Source organism: Physeter macrocephalus, chromosome 4 (assembly GCF_002837175.3).
Source record: "Physeter macrocephalus isolate SW-GA chromosome 4, ASM283717v5, whole genome shotgun sequence".
In the NCBI taxonomy this organism is placed as follows: Eukaryota; Metazoa; Chordata; class Mammalia; order Artiodactyla; family Physeteridae; genus Physeter; species Physeter macrocephalus.
Window position 1 is genome coordinate 103,731,067 of NC_041217.1, and position 14,701 is coordinate 103,745,767.

Consider the following 14,701-nt stretch of genomic DNA (forward strand, 5'->3'; position numbering starts at 1 on the left):
CACAGTCTCAATTTCAGTGCTTGTGATTGGTCTGTTTATATTTTCTATTTCTTCCTGGCTCAGTCTCGGAAGGTTGTGCTTTTCTAAGAATTTGTCCGTGTCTTCCAGGTTGTCCATTTTATTGGCATATAGTTGCTTGTAGTAATCTCTCATGAACCTTTGTATTTCTGCAGTGTCAGTTGTTACTTCTTCTTTTTCATGTCTGATTCTATTGATTTGAGTCTTTTCCCTTTTTTTCTTGATGAGTCTGGCTAATGGTTTATCAATTTTGTTTATCTTCTCAAAGAACCAGCTTTTAGTTTTATCGATCTTTGCTATTGTTTTCTTCATTTGTTTTTCATTTATTTCTGATCTGATCTTCATAATTTCTGTTCTTCTGTTAACTTTGGGGTTTTTTGGTTCTTCTTTCTCTAATTGCGTTAGGTGTAAGATTAGGTCGTTTATTTGAGATGTTTCTTGAGATAAGATTGTATTGCTCTAAACTTCCCTCTTAGAACTGCATTTGCTGCATCCTATAGGTTTTGGGTCATCGTGTTTTCATTGTCATTTGTTTCTAGGTATTTTTTTATTTCCTCTTTGATTTCTTCGGTGATCTCTTGGTTATTAAGTAGTGTATTGTTTAGTCTCCATGTGTTTGTATTTTTTACCAATTTTTTCCTGTAATTGATATCTAGTCTCATAGCTTTGTGGTCGGAAAAGATACTTGATATGATTTCAATTTTCTTAACTTTACCAAGGCTTGATTTTTGACCCAAGATATGATCTATCCTGGAGAATGTTCCATGACCACTTGAGAAGAAGTGTATTGAGAAGAAGTGTATTCTGTTGTTTTTGTATGGAATGTCCTATAAATCTCAATTTAGTCCATCCTGTTTAACGTATCATTCACATCTTGTGTTTCCTTATTTATTTTCATTTTGGATGATCTGTCCATTGGTGAAAGTGAGGTGTCTAAGTCCCCTACTATGATTGTGTTACTGTCGATTTCCCCTTTTATGGCTGTTAGCATTTCCTTATTTATTGAGGTGCTCCTATGTTGGGTTCATAAATATTTACAATTGCTATATCTTCTTGCGTTGATCCCTTGATCATTATGTAGTGTCCTTCTTTGTCTCTTGTAATAATCTTTATTTTAAAGTCTATTTTGTCTGATATGAGAATTGCTACTCCAGCTTTCTTTTGATTTCCATTTGCATGGAATATCTTTTTCCATCCCCTCACTTTCAGTCTGTATGTGTTCCTATATCTGAAGTGGGTCTCTTGTAGACAGCATATATATAGGTCTCATTTTTGTATCCATTCAGCCATAGTATGTCTTTTGGTTGGAGCATTGAACTTTAAATATGTCTTGCCACTCCCTTCTGGCTTGCAGAGTTTTTGCTGAAAGATCAGCTGTTAACCTTACAGGGATTCCCTTGTATGTTGTTTTTCCCTTGCTGCTTTTCATATTTATTCTTCGTATTTAATTTTTGATAGTTTGAATAATATGTGTCTTGGCATGTTTCTCCTTGGATTTATCCTGTATGTGACTGTCTGTGCTTCCTGGACTTGATTGACTATTTCCTTTCCCATATTAGGGAAATTTTCAAGTATAATCTCTTCAAATATTTTCTCAGTCCCTTTCTTTTTCTCTTCTTCTTCTGGGACCCCTATAATTCAAATGTTGGTGCGTTTAATGTTGTCCCAGAAGTCTCTGAGACTGTCCTTAAACCTTTTTTCTTTATTCTTCTCTGTGGTAGTTATTTCCACTATTTTATCTTCCAGGTCACTTATCCATTCTTCTGCCTCAGTTATTCTGCTATTGATCCCTTCTAGAGAATTTTAAATTTCATTTGTTGTTGTTCATCTTGTTTGTTTGCTCTTTAGTTCTTCTAGGTCCTTGTTAAACATGTCTTGTATTTTCTCCATTCTATTTCCAAGATTTTGGATCATCTTTGGTATGATTACTCTGAATTCTTTTTCATGCAGATTGCCTATTTCCTCTTCATTTGTTTGGTATGATGGGTTTTTGCCTTGCTCCTTCATCTGCTGTGTGTTTCTCTGTCTTCTCATTTTGCTTAACTTACTGTGTTTGGGGTCTCCTTCTCACAGGCTGCAGGTTTGTAGTACCCGTTGTTTTTGGTGTCTGCCCCCAGTGGCTACGGTTGGTTCAGTGGGTTGTGTCAGCTTCCTGGTGGAGGGGACTAGTGCCTGTGTTCTGGTGGATGAGGCTGGATATTGTCTTTCTGGTGGGTAGGACTGTGTCTGTTGGTGTGTTTTGGGGTGTCGGTGACCTTATGATTTTAGGCAGCCTCTCTGCTAAGGGGTTGGGTTGTGTTCCTGTCTTGCTAGTTGTTTGGCATAGGGTGTCCAGCACTGTAGCTTGCTTGTCGTTGAGTGGAGCTGGGTTTTAGCGTTGAGATGGAGATCTGTGGAAGAGCTTTTGCCATTAGATATTACGTGGAGCTGAGAGGTCTCTGGTGGACCAATGTCCTGAACTCAGCTGTCCCACCTCAGAGGCACAGGCTGACACCCGGCCGGAGCACCAAGACCCTCTCAGCCATAGAGCTCAGAAGAAAAGGAAGAAGAAAAGAAAGAAAGGAAGAAAAAAATAAAATAAAGTTATTAAAATAAAAAATAATTATTAAAAATAAAAAAATTGGGGGGCTTCCCTGGTGGTGCAGTGGTTGAGAGTCCGCCTGCCAATGCATGGGACACGGGTTCGTGCCCCAGTCTGGGAGGTTCCCACATGCCACGGAGCAGCTGGGCCCGTGAGCCATGGCCGCTGAGCCTGCGCATCTGGAGCCTGTGCTCCGCAACGGGAAAGGCCACAACAGTGAGACGCTCGTATACCGCAAAAAAAAAAAAGAAAGTTTAAAGTAATAAAAAAAGAAAAAGAAAAAAAAGAAAGAAAGAGGAGATCAACCAAACCAAAAAACAAATCCACCAATGATTATAAGCGCTAAAAGCTATACTAAAAAAGAAAAAAACAAAAACAAAAAAACAAACAAAAAAACCCAGACAGGCAGAACCCTAGGACAAATGGTGAAAGCAAAGCTATACAGACAACATCACACAAAGAAGCATACACATGCACACTCACAAAAAGAGAAAAAGGAAAAATACATATATATCTTTGTTCCCAAAGTCCACGGCCTCAATTTTGGGATGATTCGTTGTGTATTCAGGTATTCCACAGATGCAGGGTACCTCAAGTTGATTGTGGAGATTTAATCCGCTGCTCCTGAGGCTGCTGGGAGAGGTTTCCCTTTCTCTTCTTTGTTCACACAGCTCCCGGGGTTCATCTTTGGATTTGGCCCCACCTCTGCGTAAAGGTCACCTGAGGGCATCTGTTCTTCACTCAGACAGGACGGGGTTAAAGGAGCAGTTGATTCGGGGACTCTGGCTCACTCAGGCCATGGGGAGGGAGGGGTACGGAATGCGGGGCGAGCCTGCGGCAGCAGAGGCCAACATGACGTTGCAACAGCCTGAGGCATGCTGTGCATTCTCCCGGGGAAGTTGTCCCTGGATCACGGGACCCTGGCAGTGGTGGGCTGCACAGGCTCCCGGAGGGGAGGTGTGGATAGTGACCTGTGCTTGCACACAGGCTTCCTGGTTGCTGCAGCAGCAGCAGCCTTAGCATTTTATGCCCGTCTCATGTGTCTGCAGTAATAGCCTCAGCTTGTGCCTGTCTCTGGAGCTCGTTAAGGTGGTGTTCTGAATCCCCTCTCCTCGCGTACCCCGAAACATTGGTCTCTTGCCTCTTAGGCAGTTCCAGACTTTTTCCCGAACTCCCTCATGGCTAGCTGTGGTGCACTAGCCCCTTTCAGGCTGTGTTCATGCAGCCAACCCCAGTCCTCTCCTTGGGATCTGACCTCCGAAGCCCAAGTCTCAGCTCCCAGCCCCCACCCTCCCCGGCGGGTGAGCAGACAAGCCTCTCAGGCTGGTGAGTGCTGGTCAGCACCGATCCTCTGTGCGGGAATCTCTCCACTTTGCCCTCCGCAACCCTGTTGCTGCACTCTCCTCCATGGCCCCGAAGCTCCCCCCACACCACCACCCCCAGTCTCCTGCAGTGAAGGGTCTTCCTACTGTGTGGAAACTTTTCCTCCTTCACAGCTCCCTCCCAGTGGTGCAGGTCCTGTCCCTATTCTTTTGTCTCTGTTTTTTCTTTTTTCTTTTGCCCCACCCAGGTACGTGGGGAGTTTCTTGCCTTTTGGGAAGTTTGAGGTCTTCTGCCAACACTCAGTAGGTGTTCTGTACGGGTTGTTCCACATGTAGATGTATTTCTGATGTATTTGTGGGGAAGAAGGTGATCTCCAAGTCTTACTCTTCCGCCATCTCGAAGGTCTCCTCTCTAGGTCTTTTATAAGAAAGAAGATTCTCAGTCATGAGGCTAAAACAAGGAGAATATTGGCAAACATGGAGAGGTTTACAGTTTGAAATGGCAACCACCTTTTCTTTTTTTTTTTTTTTTAACATCTTTATTGGAGTATAATTGCTTTACAATAGTGTGTTCGTTTCTCCTTTACAACAAAGTGAATCAGTTATACATATACATATGTTCCCATATCTCTCAACCACCTTTTCTGAGACAATTATTTTTTAGTATCCCAAGTTTTTCCTACCTTCTTTTTGTACTTATTCCATATCATCCATCCCTCCCTTCCTCTCTCCCTCCCTCCCTCCTTCCCTTCCTTCCTTCCTTTCGTCCTTTCCCTCCCTTCCGTCCTTCCTCCCTTCCTTCCTTCCTTCCTTCCGTGTTCATTGAGCACCAGGAATGTGCCAAGCACTATAGTAGGTGTGGAAGATCCAGTGATAAGACCGTTTTAGTCCCAGACCTCATAAAACTTACAGTTGAGTGAAGGATACAAATAAGTAAATAGGCTTTTTCAATACAGTGTGATGAGTGATTCTGTGACAGAAGTGTAAGATAACTTGAACTTATATAGAAAGTGCATTCACTCCACATTTGATAGGCCAGGAAAGCATTCCTAATAAACATGATTGAGACCTGAAGGATATATGGGTATAAGCAAGTATGGAGAGGTGAGTACCAGAGTGGTGGTAAAGAGGGATAGAAAAGTATTTCAGATATAGAGAATATGCAGTGTTTCAGAGCTAAGAGATAGAGATCTTTTTAAAAACTGAAGTAATACGGTATATCTGGAGTTCTTTTACAAGTAGGAGGGTGGAGAAAGATAAGGCTGAAGAAATAGGAGCTAGATCATGAAAACATTTTTGCTATTTTAAGGATTTGGATTTTATCCTGAAAGTACTGGGAAATCGCTGAAGGGCTTTAATCAGTGGCATGATGGGAACCGCATTTTATAAAGTTCACTCTGGATGCAATGTAGAGAATGCATTAGAGGATAATAGAAAAGGAACATAAGCACTCATTAGGGAGGTTTTGCAGTAGTCCAGGCAAGACGATGGCCTAGTCTAGTGTAGTGGCAGTAGCAATGGAGAGAAAGTGGCTGGGTTTAAGATATTTTTCAGAGGTAGAAACAACTACCTTGTTACTTATTGGTTATAAGGGGTGAAGTAGAAGGAATAAAGATGATGCCCTTCTGGCTTGAGCAACTGGGAAAAAAGTGGGGCCTCACTAGGGTAGAAACTCTAAATGGAAAACAAGTTTGGAGGAGTAGAGACATGATAAGTTCATTTGGGAAATACTGAATTTAGAGGCCTACAAGATGTCTAGGTAAAGATGTTCTATAGACAGTTGGATAATAGCTGTTTGAAAGTCAGGAGAGAGCTGAGCTAGAAAATCAAGAAAGAGAGCTAAGCTCAGATCTACAGAGAGCTATAGATTTGAGAGTCATTCATGTGTAGCTGGTAATTGAAGCTATGGGAGTAAATGAGATCTATGATTGAGAATGAGTGAGAGTGAGAAGAGAAGAAGGCATCGTGACGAAGAACCATGAAGAATATCAGCATTTAAGAAGGCCCTGAGAAGGAGATTTGAGTTGAAAACTAGCTTGAGTTTCTTACAATTTATTGGTTTGGGGACTATATGTATCAGCAGGAATTTTGCTGTTCGGCTTATTTGTTAAAAGGCGTATTGATAGGAAATTGATAGTTGAACTTGTTAATTTTTCATTAATAGATGCAGATGAATAAATCTCAAAGTGTGGACCTTAAAGAGTTTGGTTTTACTCCAAAACCTTCTCTTCCCAGTATATCAAGGTACAAATATAATGTTAATATCTGAGGTAAAATATTCATCATAAACTCTCTGTTCCTCCAAATAGTCATTTATTCAGAGAAAGATGGTTACTGGCTACCTTTGAATCACAGTAATCATTTAGTTCCATAATGAGGTAATTACATTGGGAGAGTTTTGTTATCTTTTACACCTCAAATTTATTTAGAACTCTGCAGTCATAAGGATACTTTAACATTGATCTAATCTGCTCTTTCCTGGAAAACTATCCATCCTATGTGTCATGCCCCCAGGCTCTCTCTGCCTTCTAAACAGATGACAAGAGTATACTTTAAAAAGAGAAGTCATGTTGGTGTATAAAGTCTAATATTTTCCATTTAGGGGCCCACTCTATATTAATAATACCTCAGATTTGTAAAATATAATTTAAAAATTACACTTTTGTTCATTCTTTCTTTTGACCTTAACAACAACATGGCTCATAAACCAAGGTATTTTTATCCTATTATGTAGATGAAATAACCAAAGCTCATATTCAGAGGGCCCTAGATGATAACTCAGCATTCTTTTCCTATTATGATACCTAAAAGGTAACAGTATATGTAATTTCCCTTCCAGATAAGGGTATTCTATATGCTGGGATGACATTTAATATACTTAACAACCAGTACAGAACAGCCGCTGACCAATCAGAATAGATGCCAACACTACTTCAAGAGATCCTAACTTTTGTTATCTAACTGAAAGAAGCATTACAAATAAATTTTTAAGGCTACACACAAATAGGAATCTACCCAATGGGGGAATGTAAAGATGACTAAGTGACCTAAGTAGTTGTTACTTCCATTAAACACCTATTTTTTTACCTTTTACTACTCAGGCTAGTACAGTTTATCATAGAAGTGTTGAGTGGCTGAACCAATTTTTTCCCATTTATATGAATAAGTAGTTTTCAAAGTCAGATTAATTTTAATATTTTCTTTAACATTTTTATGGTTTTATTTATCTTTATAAAGGTCAGAATATTTAAACATACCCGAATTGCCTATAATGGAGCAGAGGTATCAGCATGAGATCTACACAAAAGGTCAGCAACCAGAACCATCTGCATATCAAGATAAAGGTAAATTACTGTTGATATTGACTTGAGAGAGAAAATGATTTCTCACTACTTTGGATTGACAAGCAATGTTATTGAAAAACCAAAATCTAAAATTATGATTATTAGCTTGGCAACATTTTTCTCTTCAGTTATTGAAGCAGTTTCAAATTCTTAGGTCTGTTATTTCAGATGGTCTTGTTGTGTCTATCATAGATGCCTAAAAAATCTTTTCCTACATAGCACTATTTTAATTTAAAGATAATATGAGGAAAAGCTGAGAATATAAGGGATCTTAGGATATGCAAAGTGTTAAAATGCTGAACTATTACTTTTATATGTCTTTAGAATTATTTGAAATAATTTTTTATTTATAAAATTAGTCCATTTTACAAAATAGCTGTGTGACCTTGGGAAAATTATTTAACCTCTTTGGGCGTTAGTCTTATCTTTAAAATTAAGGGATTAATTTGGGAGACCTTTAATATCTCTCCATTTCTTAAACCTATGATTCTTACACTCTCTATGATATGTGAGACTATAACCTAGTTTGTGGGATATAGCTGGTTTGTAATATAGATTTACTTTTTATCTGTGTCTGTCATTAAATTAAAGAGATAATGCATATAAATTCTTCAACTTTGGGCCTGGTTCATCATTTCTCCAGGTCCTGCCATTAATAGCACCATTTCTCTGGGTCATGCTACTATACTAATAGCAGTCTGTTAAAACGTGTGAGAAATAATTCTGGCCACAGAGTTGTTTGTTCAAGTGGCTGTATGTAGAAATGGTAAACTTGGGATTTTCTAAAAACAATTTCGTGTGTGTTGTTTTTGACTTCTATTGCCACTCTTTCCTTCATTCTTTCACTCTATTGCTTTCTCTGCACATAATTTAAGATCTTAGGTAGGCAAGGGCTAGAGTACCCATCACCCCTTATGACACCGTGGCAGCCATTAGGCCCAATATCAGATCAAGAAAAATCCCCTGATCTTACCTAGACTATCAGAACATTTATCCAGTTTGTTCAAAGCCTGAAAATATGACAACATGAATAGAAGGTGTAAGAGTGTCAACCCTCTTATTTTTATCTCTCTTCAACCTGTAGCCCTCTAACTTATTCCTTGTATGGCTGCTCTATTCCCTGCCCTTCTCCACACCAGAGTTTGTCCTTCCCTCTGTCTACTTTCATGTTGTCTTTACATAGTTTTTCTACTTTTATTTCTTTCCCACACACTGTTCCAAATGTGATTTGTATTATGATATAAAAGTCTCATCTAGATACTTTAAACCCCAATAATAACTGTATCCATCTTTTACTGAATGCCCCCCCCACCTTTTTTAAAGAAGCTGTATAATATAGTTCAGCTTACAGGATCTAGAGATTATCTGTCTAGGTTCAAATCCTAGCTCATTTAGTAGTTGTATGACTTTTCATAGTATACTTACCCAGTTCATCTCAATTCCCTCATCTGGTTATATTTTAGGGATTTTAGGGTTAAATGAGATAATGTATATAAAGCTCTTAGCATAGTATCTGATACTGTTATTAATAGTAATTGAGTATATTCATTATACTTTTTATACATTAGTCTTTGGTGGTAAAACATACTTTAAATGTATTCAAATACTGCTCTTAAGAATGTTTTAAGAAAAACATGGCAATTTTTATCATCTGTATTCCAGGTGCAAAAAGAGAAGAAAAAATGTCAGAAATTATGAGAAAGCATGTTGAATTGTAAAATTTAAATTGTAAGGGACCTTTGTGCAATTTCTCATTTTACAGTGAAAGAAGCCAAGACTCAGAGATTAAATGACTTGCCCAAAATCACATATCTAATTAATAGCAGGGCTAGAAATAGATTCCATATCTCTTGATTCCCAGGCAATGCCATTTCTATAAAATGAAATTGACTTTTAGTTATCAGTGGAGAATTGAAAATCAAACCTGTAATATATGAACTCTTTCAACTTTCACCCCCCCAACTATTATATTTCTCTGTTTCTGCACCCATCCTTAACTCTCTATTTATTTTGAAAGAAGAATTATCTTTTCTTCTATTCAAAGTTTATCTCTCCACCTGTAATCGTAATCTTTCCAATTCTGCCCCCTCTGGGTCTTTAGGAGACCAGCTATCTCTCTCCTCTTGCCCTTATTTTCAGTATCTTCTCCCTGTGGCCTTTTTCTTTTCAGCATATAAATATGCCCAAGTCTCTTCCTTCTTTAGCTGCCAGTCCCCATCTAGCCAGATGGTCTTCTTCTCTTTATATTTCCACTGCACTTTGTACCTACTTCTCTTTTCAGGACATAGCATACTGTGTATGTGTATCAAGGCACAAAAGTAGAATAATGTGTACTGGAGTTGTAGGTACAGTTGAAGGATAGAGAAGGATTTGGATAGTGAAGAAAAGGATAGAGGTTATTTAAAGTGAAGGAAACTCACTTTAAATTTTACTGGAGCAAGCTTGTACTAGCTTGTGAGATGATTATTAAATTTTGGGGAATCTTTCAGGCATTATTAAAGTTTAATTATATAAACTTTCAATTAAATTATATTAAACACAAAGGCTATAAATATTAAAAACTAACCATTTCCTAATTATTCTACTACATTTTACTGTTATCTGTATTCTTGAGATTATTTGCATCTATATTTGTATCTGTATGGTGGAAATACTGTATAAAGGGGCGCTATTGTGCATTTCTTCCCAACTTTGCATTCAGTTATGTCACATTGGTAGCTTGAAATCAGTAATGGTGGGAATACTTATAGAATGGAAATCAGCAAACACTACAAATCAGGGCTTAACTTATTGTTTTGTTTATTGTTTATACTTAAGAAAGTGATGGAGAAAATGGTAGTATGCAGATTTAATTTATCAGTGTGTCATGTCTGTAGCCCTTACATTGTGGATAGCTAGAAAAATTGAAGGAATATTCTTCTGGCATTTGAAAATTATTATCTAATTCAACAAGGAAATTGCTTAAGGCTATGGGTGAATGAGTGAAGTCCCAACATATGTCTTCATTGTTTTACCTTTATTAAAGTCAACAAAAATATCAAACAACATTCGAATTGACAAATGAATGTGAGAACTACATTCATTTATCAGTTGCAACCATAGGTTGATACAGATACAAGAGATTGGCAAAATTCAATGAAAACGTTCAGTGATAATCAATTAGATATATGGAATTTACAGTTAAGCATGCTATATATTTTATCATTATTTGTAAATTGTATGCTATACATCCTTTAAATATAATACATATATATGCATAAAATTTTTTGGAGAAGCGAAGTATTAAATATTTATTAACCACTGCTATGGAAAACTGCACAAGTAAAGGCATTTAGTCCCCGTAACAATCATATGTATTAGGTACTATTATTTATTTATTTATTTATTTGGTTGTGTTGGGTCTTAGTTGCGGCAGGCAGGCTCCTTAGTTGTGGCTCGCCGGCTCCTTAGTTGTGGCATGTGAACTCTTAGTTGCGGCATGCATGTGGCATCTAGTTCCTGGACCAGGGATTGAACCCGGGCCCCCTGCATTGGGAGCGGGGAGTTTTAACCACCATGCCACCAGGGAAGTTCCATGTTAGGTACTATTATTATCCCCATTTTGCAGAGGAGAAAACTAGGCTCAGAGTTTAAATTACTTGTCTAAGATCATCCAACTAGTAAATGATAGAGGTGGAATTTTCACCCAGGTAGTCTGGCTCTAAACCCAGGCTATAAACAATGGATAACACTGAGGATATTTTAGCAGGAGAAAAATAATGATATATTTTCGTAACAATACTCAAAATTAACTACTTGTAGGGAGAAGAGATGGGGGAGGAAGCCCATTTTAGAAGCTATTACAATCCAATCTTGGAGTAAGATTATTCTTATGTAGGAATTAAGAGGGAAAATTAATTCTGTCTAGAAGAATACCTTGAAAATTAAATTTAGTGCAGCAATCACTACATGTAATACAGTAAGTAGAATTGTTGAATACAATACTCAGCAATGCTTTAGAACACTACTACTCAAGACCTCTGTTTAGTAGTTGAAAGATGTGTTTGATATGTCAATAGATAATGATGCTTAAGGTTTAAAAAGTGCCTATACTCATTTATACATACACATGACAGATTTTTCTAGACGGACCTATTCTACAACTTCAAATGAGAAAGCCCCTCAAACAATGCTGTTCAACAGAAATCTTAATGCATCTGAAAACCAGAATTTGACAAATGCGGTTAAAAGTAATTCTTCATTTTCAGAAGTTTTGAATGTGAACTTTGAATTGGGAAATGAAGTTTGGGATGATTTTGATGATGAAAGCTTAATAGAAGTTACTAGCTTTTCAGCTGATACCGAGAAGACAAAAACATCAGGTAAATAGCATGAAATATATTTCATTTGTATGTATTTATTTTTGTATATATGTGTGTATTGCATTTGAAATATATTTAGAATGAAATAATTTCATGAGAAATTATTTGAATATTTTTCAGTTAAGCTTTTGGGACTAATTTTCTTTGTCTTTTTTGTGTGCTTGCTTAGTTTCAGTTTGTTAAGATTATGATTTTTAGCAAAAGTAATATTTGACCCTCCCACAAATAACATTTCCTATCCCTAAGGACAGAGGTCAAGGTTATTCCATGATGACGATATAGCAAATGAGCATTTTCTATTCTATTGCTCCTTATCTTGTTAAAGGCTCTATTCAAATTCAGATTGTTTATCGAATTTTCCCTCATAAAACAGACTATCCTGCTCTCCATTTTAAGATCTCACGTAGTCTGGTAATGTTTGTGAAAAACAAAAATGTTCCAATTTTTAAAATATTATTTTTTCACATGCTAGCAAAGAACATAAAAAGATAATTTTTATTTCTAGTAGAAATATTGACTTTTCAGGTATAAATAAATAAACAGGAAAAGATTAGTTTCTCTTGTATTAGATATTTTGTTTAAATCATATACAATCCAAAAATAATGGGACTAGGCCTTTGAGTTACTGGTGAAGTCACTCTATTTCACCAAAACAGAGAAGTGAAAATCTTGGTAAGTATAAGACAAGATAGGGAGATGGAGATACTCTTTCCCAGGATGGCTGACAGATGGAAATCAGTCCCTTGCAGACCATTGAAAATATTGAATGAACTTCGACTTGATCATTTACATGGCTTAAAAATAAAAAATAAATAAATAAATAAATAAATAAATAAATAAATAAATAAATAAATAAATGATAGTGGTTGGGAACCTTTTAATATAGTGACTAATAAGCTAACCTATGTGTTTTGTAGTTTTACTCTCGATTAGCTTTGCTCCTTTGTTTTGTCTGTGCACATTAAATTTGATTATTGAGAAGAATTTTTCATTCTCTCCTTAACTAGATCATATCTATTTGGAGAGATATTCTACTCTAGAATAGAATACAGATATTCTATTCGATTTATTTCAAAATGTTATCTCTTTACCTAGGATTTGGAAACACTTTGAGTTCAAGAACCAGGGAAAGTAAGCTACCCATCCAAGAATCAAAAAGCAAATTCCAAACAGAAATGTCAAACAGGCAAGTTTTAGAACTTTATTTTCAAATACCTACAACTTTATATCCTCCTGACATGTAAGTGGAGATGGGGATCAAGTCATTAGATGTCAGAGAAGCAATAGGGTATTAGCCAACTTAAAGCCTCTTAATCTTAGAGCTGTGTTTCTCAAAGTGCTGTTGTCAGACCACCCAAAAATCAAAATTACCCAGGGGTGCACAATAAAAATGCACATTCCTGGGCCCCATGCTAGACTTACTGAATCATGGTCTCTGGGGCTGGAGCTGAGGAATCTTCACTTTTTATAAGATGTGAAAACTGAATAGGAGTTTGACAGGTAGAAAAGAGGAGACTAAGGCATTCCAGGTAGAAGAGTACATGTAAAGGGATAAGGCTTGAAAAGGCATCCTGTGCTCAAGGGTCAGTAAAGTTTGGTCTATGTAGCCATAGAATTAAGGCTGAGATTGCTGAGGTCTATGAGGGGCCATGAATTTCATATTTAGATACCTGTGCTGTATCCAGTAAGTCAGGGGTCACAAGCTCAAACTGCCTTTGGGATTTCATGGGCCAAGGTTAACTGTAGAGTGTCCCATCTAAAGGGAATAACCACTACTCAGCTCCAACCAGTTGTTGCTGTACAGGAAATGTGAGTCTAATATCCTGATTTTTCAAAAAAGCTAAGATCTAAAATTTATGTGACATCTCCTGACTTTTAAATTTTTTTAACATCTTTATTGGAGTATAATTGCTTTACAATGGTGTGTTAGTTTCTGGTTTTATAACAAAGTGAATCAGTTATACATATATATATGTCCCCGTATCTCTTCCTTCTCTGTATGACAGTCTCTAGGTCCATCCACTTCACTACAAATAACTCAGTTCCGTTCCTTTTTATGGCTGAGTAATATCCCATTGCATATATGTGCCACATCTTCTTTATCCATTCATCTATTGATGGACACTTCGGTTGCTTCCATGTCCTAGCTACTGTAAACAGAGCTGCAATGAACATTTTGGTACATGACTCTTTTTGAATTATGGTTTACTCAGGGTATATGCCCAGTAGTGATATTGCTGAGTCGTATGGTAGTTCTATATTTAGTTTTTTAAGGAACGTCCATACTGCTCTCCATAGTGGCTGTATCAATTTACATTCCCACCAACAGTGCAAGAGTGTTCCCTTTTCTGCACACCCTGTCCAGCATTTATTGTTTGTATATTTTTTGATGATGGCCATTCTGACCGGTGTGAGATGATATCTCATTGTAGTTTTGATTTGCATTTCTCTAATGATTAATGATGTTGAGCATTCTTTCATGTGTCTGTTGGGAATCTGTATATCTTCTTTGGAGAAATGTCTATTTAGGTCTTCTGACCATTTTTGGATTGGGTTGATTGTTTTTTTATGTTGAGCTGCATAAGCTGCTTGTAAATTTTGGAGATTAATCCTTTGTCAGTTACTTCATTTGCAGATATTTCTCCCATTCTGAGGGTTGTCTTTTCATCTTGTTTATGGTTTCCTTTGCTTTGCAAAATCTTTTAAGTTTCATTAGGTCCCATTTATTTATTTTTGTTTTTATTTCCTTTTCTCTAGGAGGAGGGTCAAAAAGGATCTTGCTGTGATTTATGTCATAGAGTGTTCTGCCTATGTTTTCCTCCAAGATTTTGATGGTGTCTGGCTTTACATTTAGGTCTTTAATCCATTTTGAGTTTATTTTTGTGTATGGTGTTAGGAAGTGTTCTAATTTCATTCTTTTACATGTAGCTGTCCAGTTATCCCAGCACCACTTACTGAAGAGGCTGTCTTTTCTCTACTGTATATTCTTGCCTGCTTTATCAAAGATAAGGTGACCGTATGTGTGTGGGTTTATCTCTGGGCTTTCTATCCTGTTCCATTGATCTATATTTCTGT

At 37.0% G+C, this 14,701-nt stretch overlaps 1 protein-coding gene across 18 annotated transcripts in view; it reads left to right on the forward strand.

The window, feature by feature from the left end:
• Positions 1-14,701, forward strand: part of HFM1 (helicase for meiosis 1) — a 147,311-nt gene that overhangs the window by 99,611 nt on the left and 32,999 nt on the right. For 16 of the 18 annotated variants that reach the window (XM_028489160.2, XM_028489158.1, XM_028489148.1 and 13 more), the window contains 4 exons: positions 6,086-6,165; positions 7,159-7,265; positions 11,381-11,626; positions 12,722-12,812. In XM_028489160.2, coding sequence (XP_028344961.1) covers positions 6,086-6,165; positions 7,159-7,265; positions 11,381-11,626; positions 12,722-12,812 — 524 coding nt within the window. The remainder of the gene's footprint in view (positions 1-6,085; positions 6,166-7,158; positions 7,266-11,380; positions 11,627-12,721; positions 12,813-14,701) is intronic. The other 2 variants (XM_028489154.1, XM_028489155.2) reach the window with 1 other exon arrangement.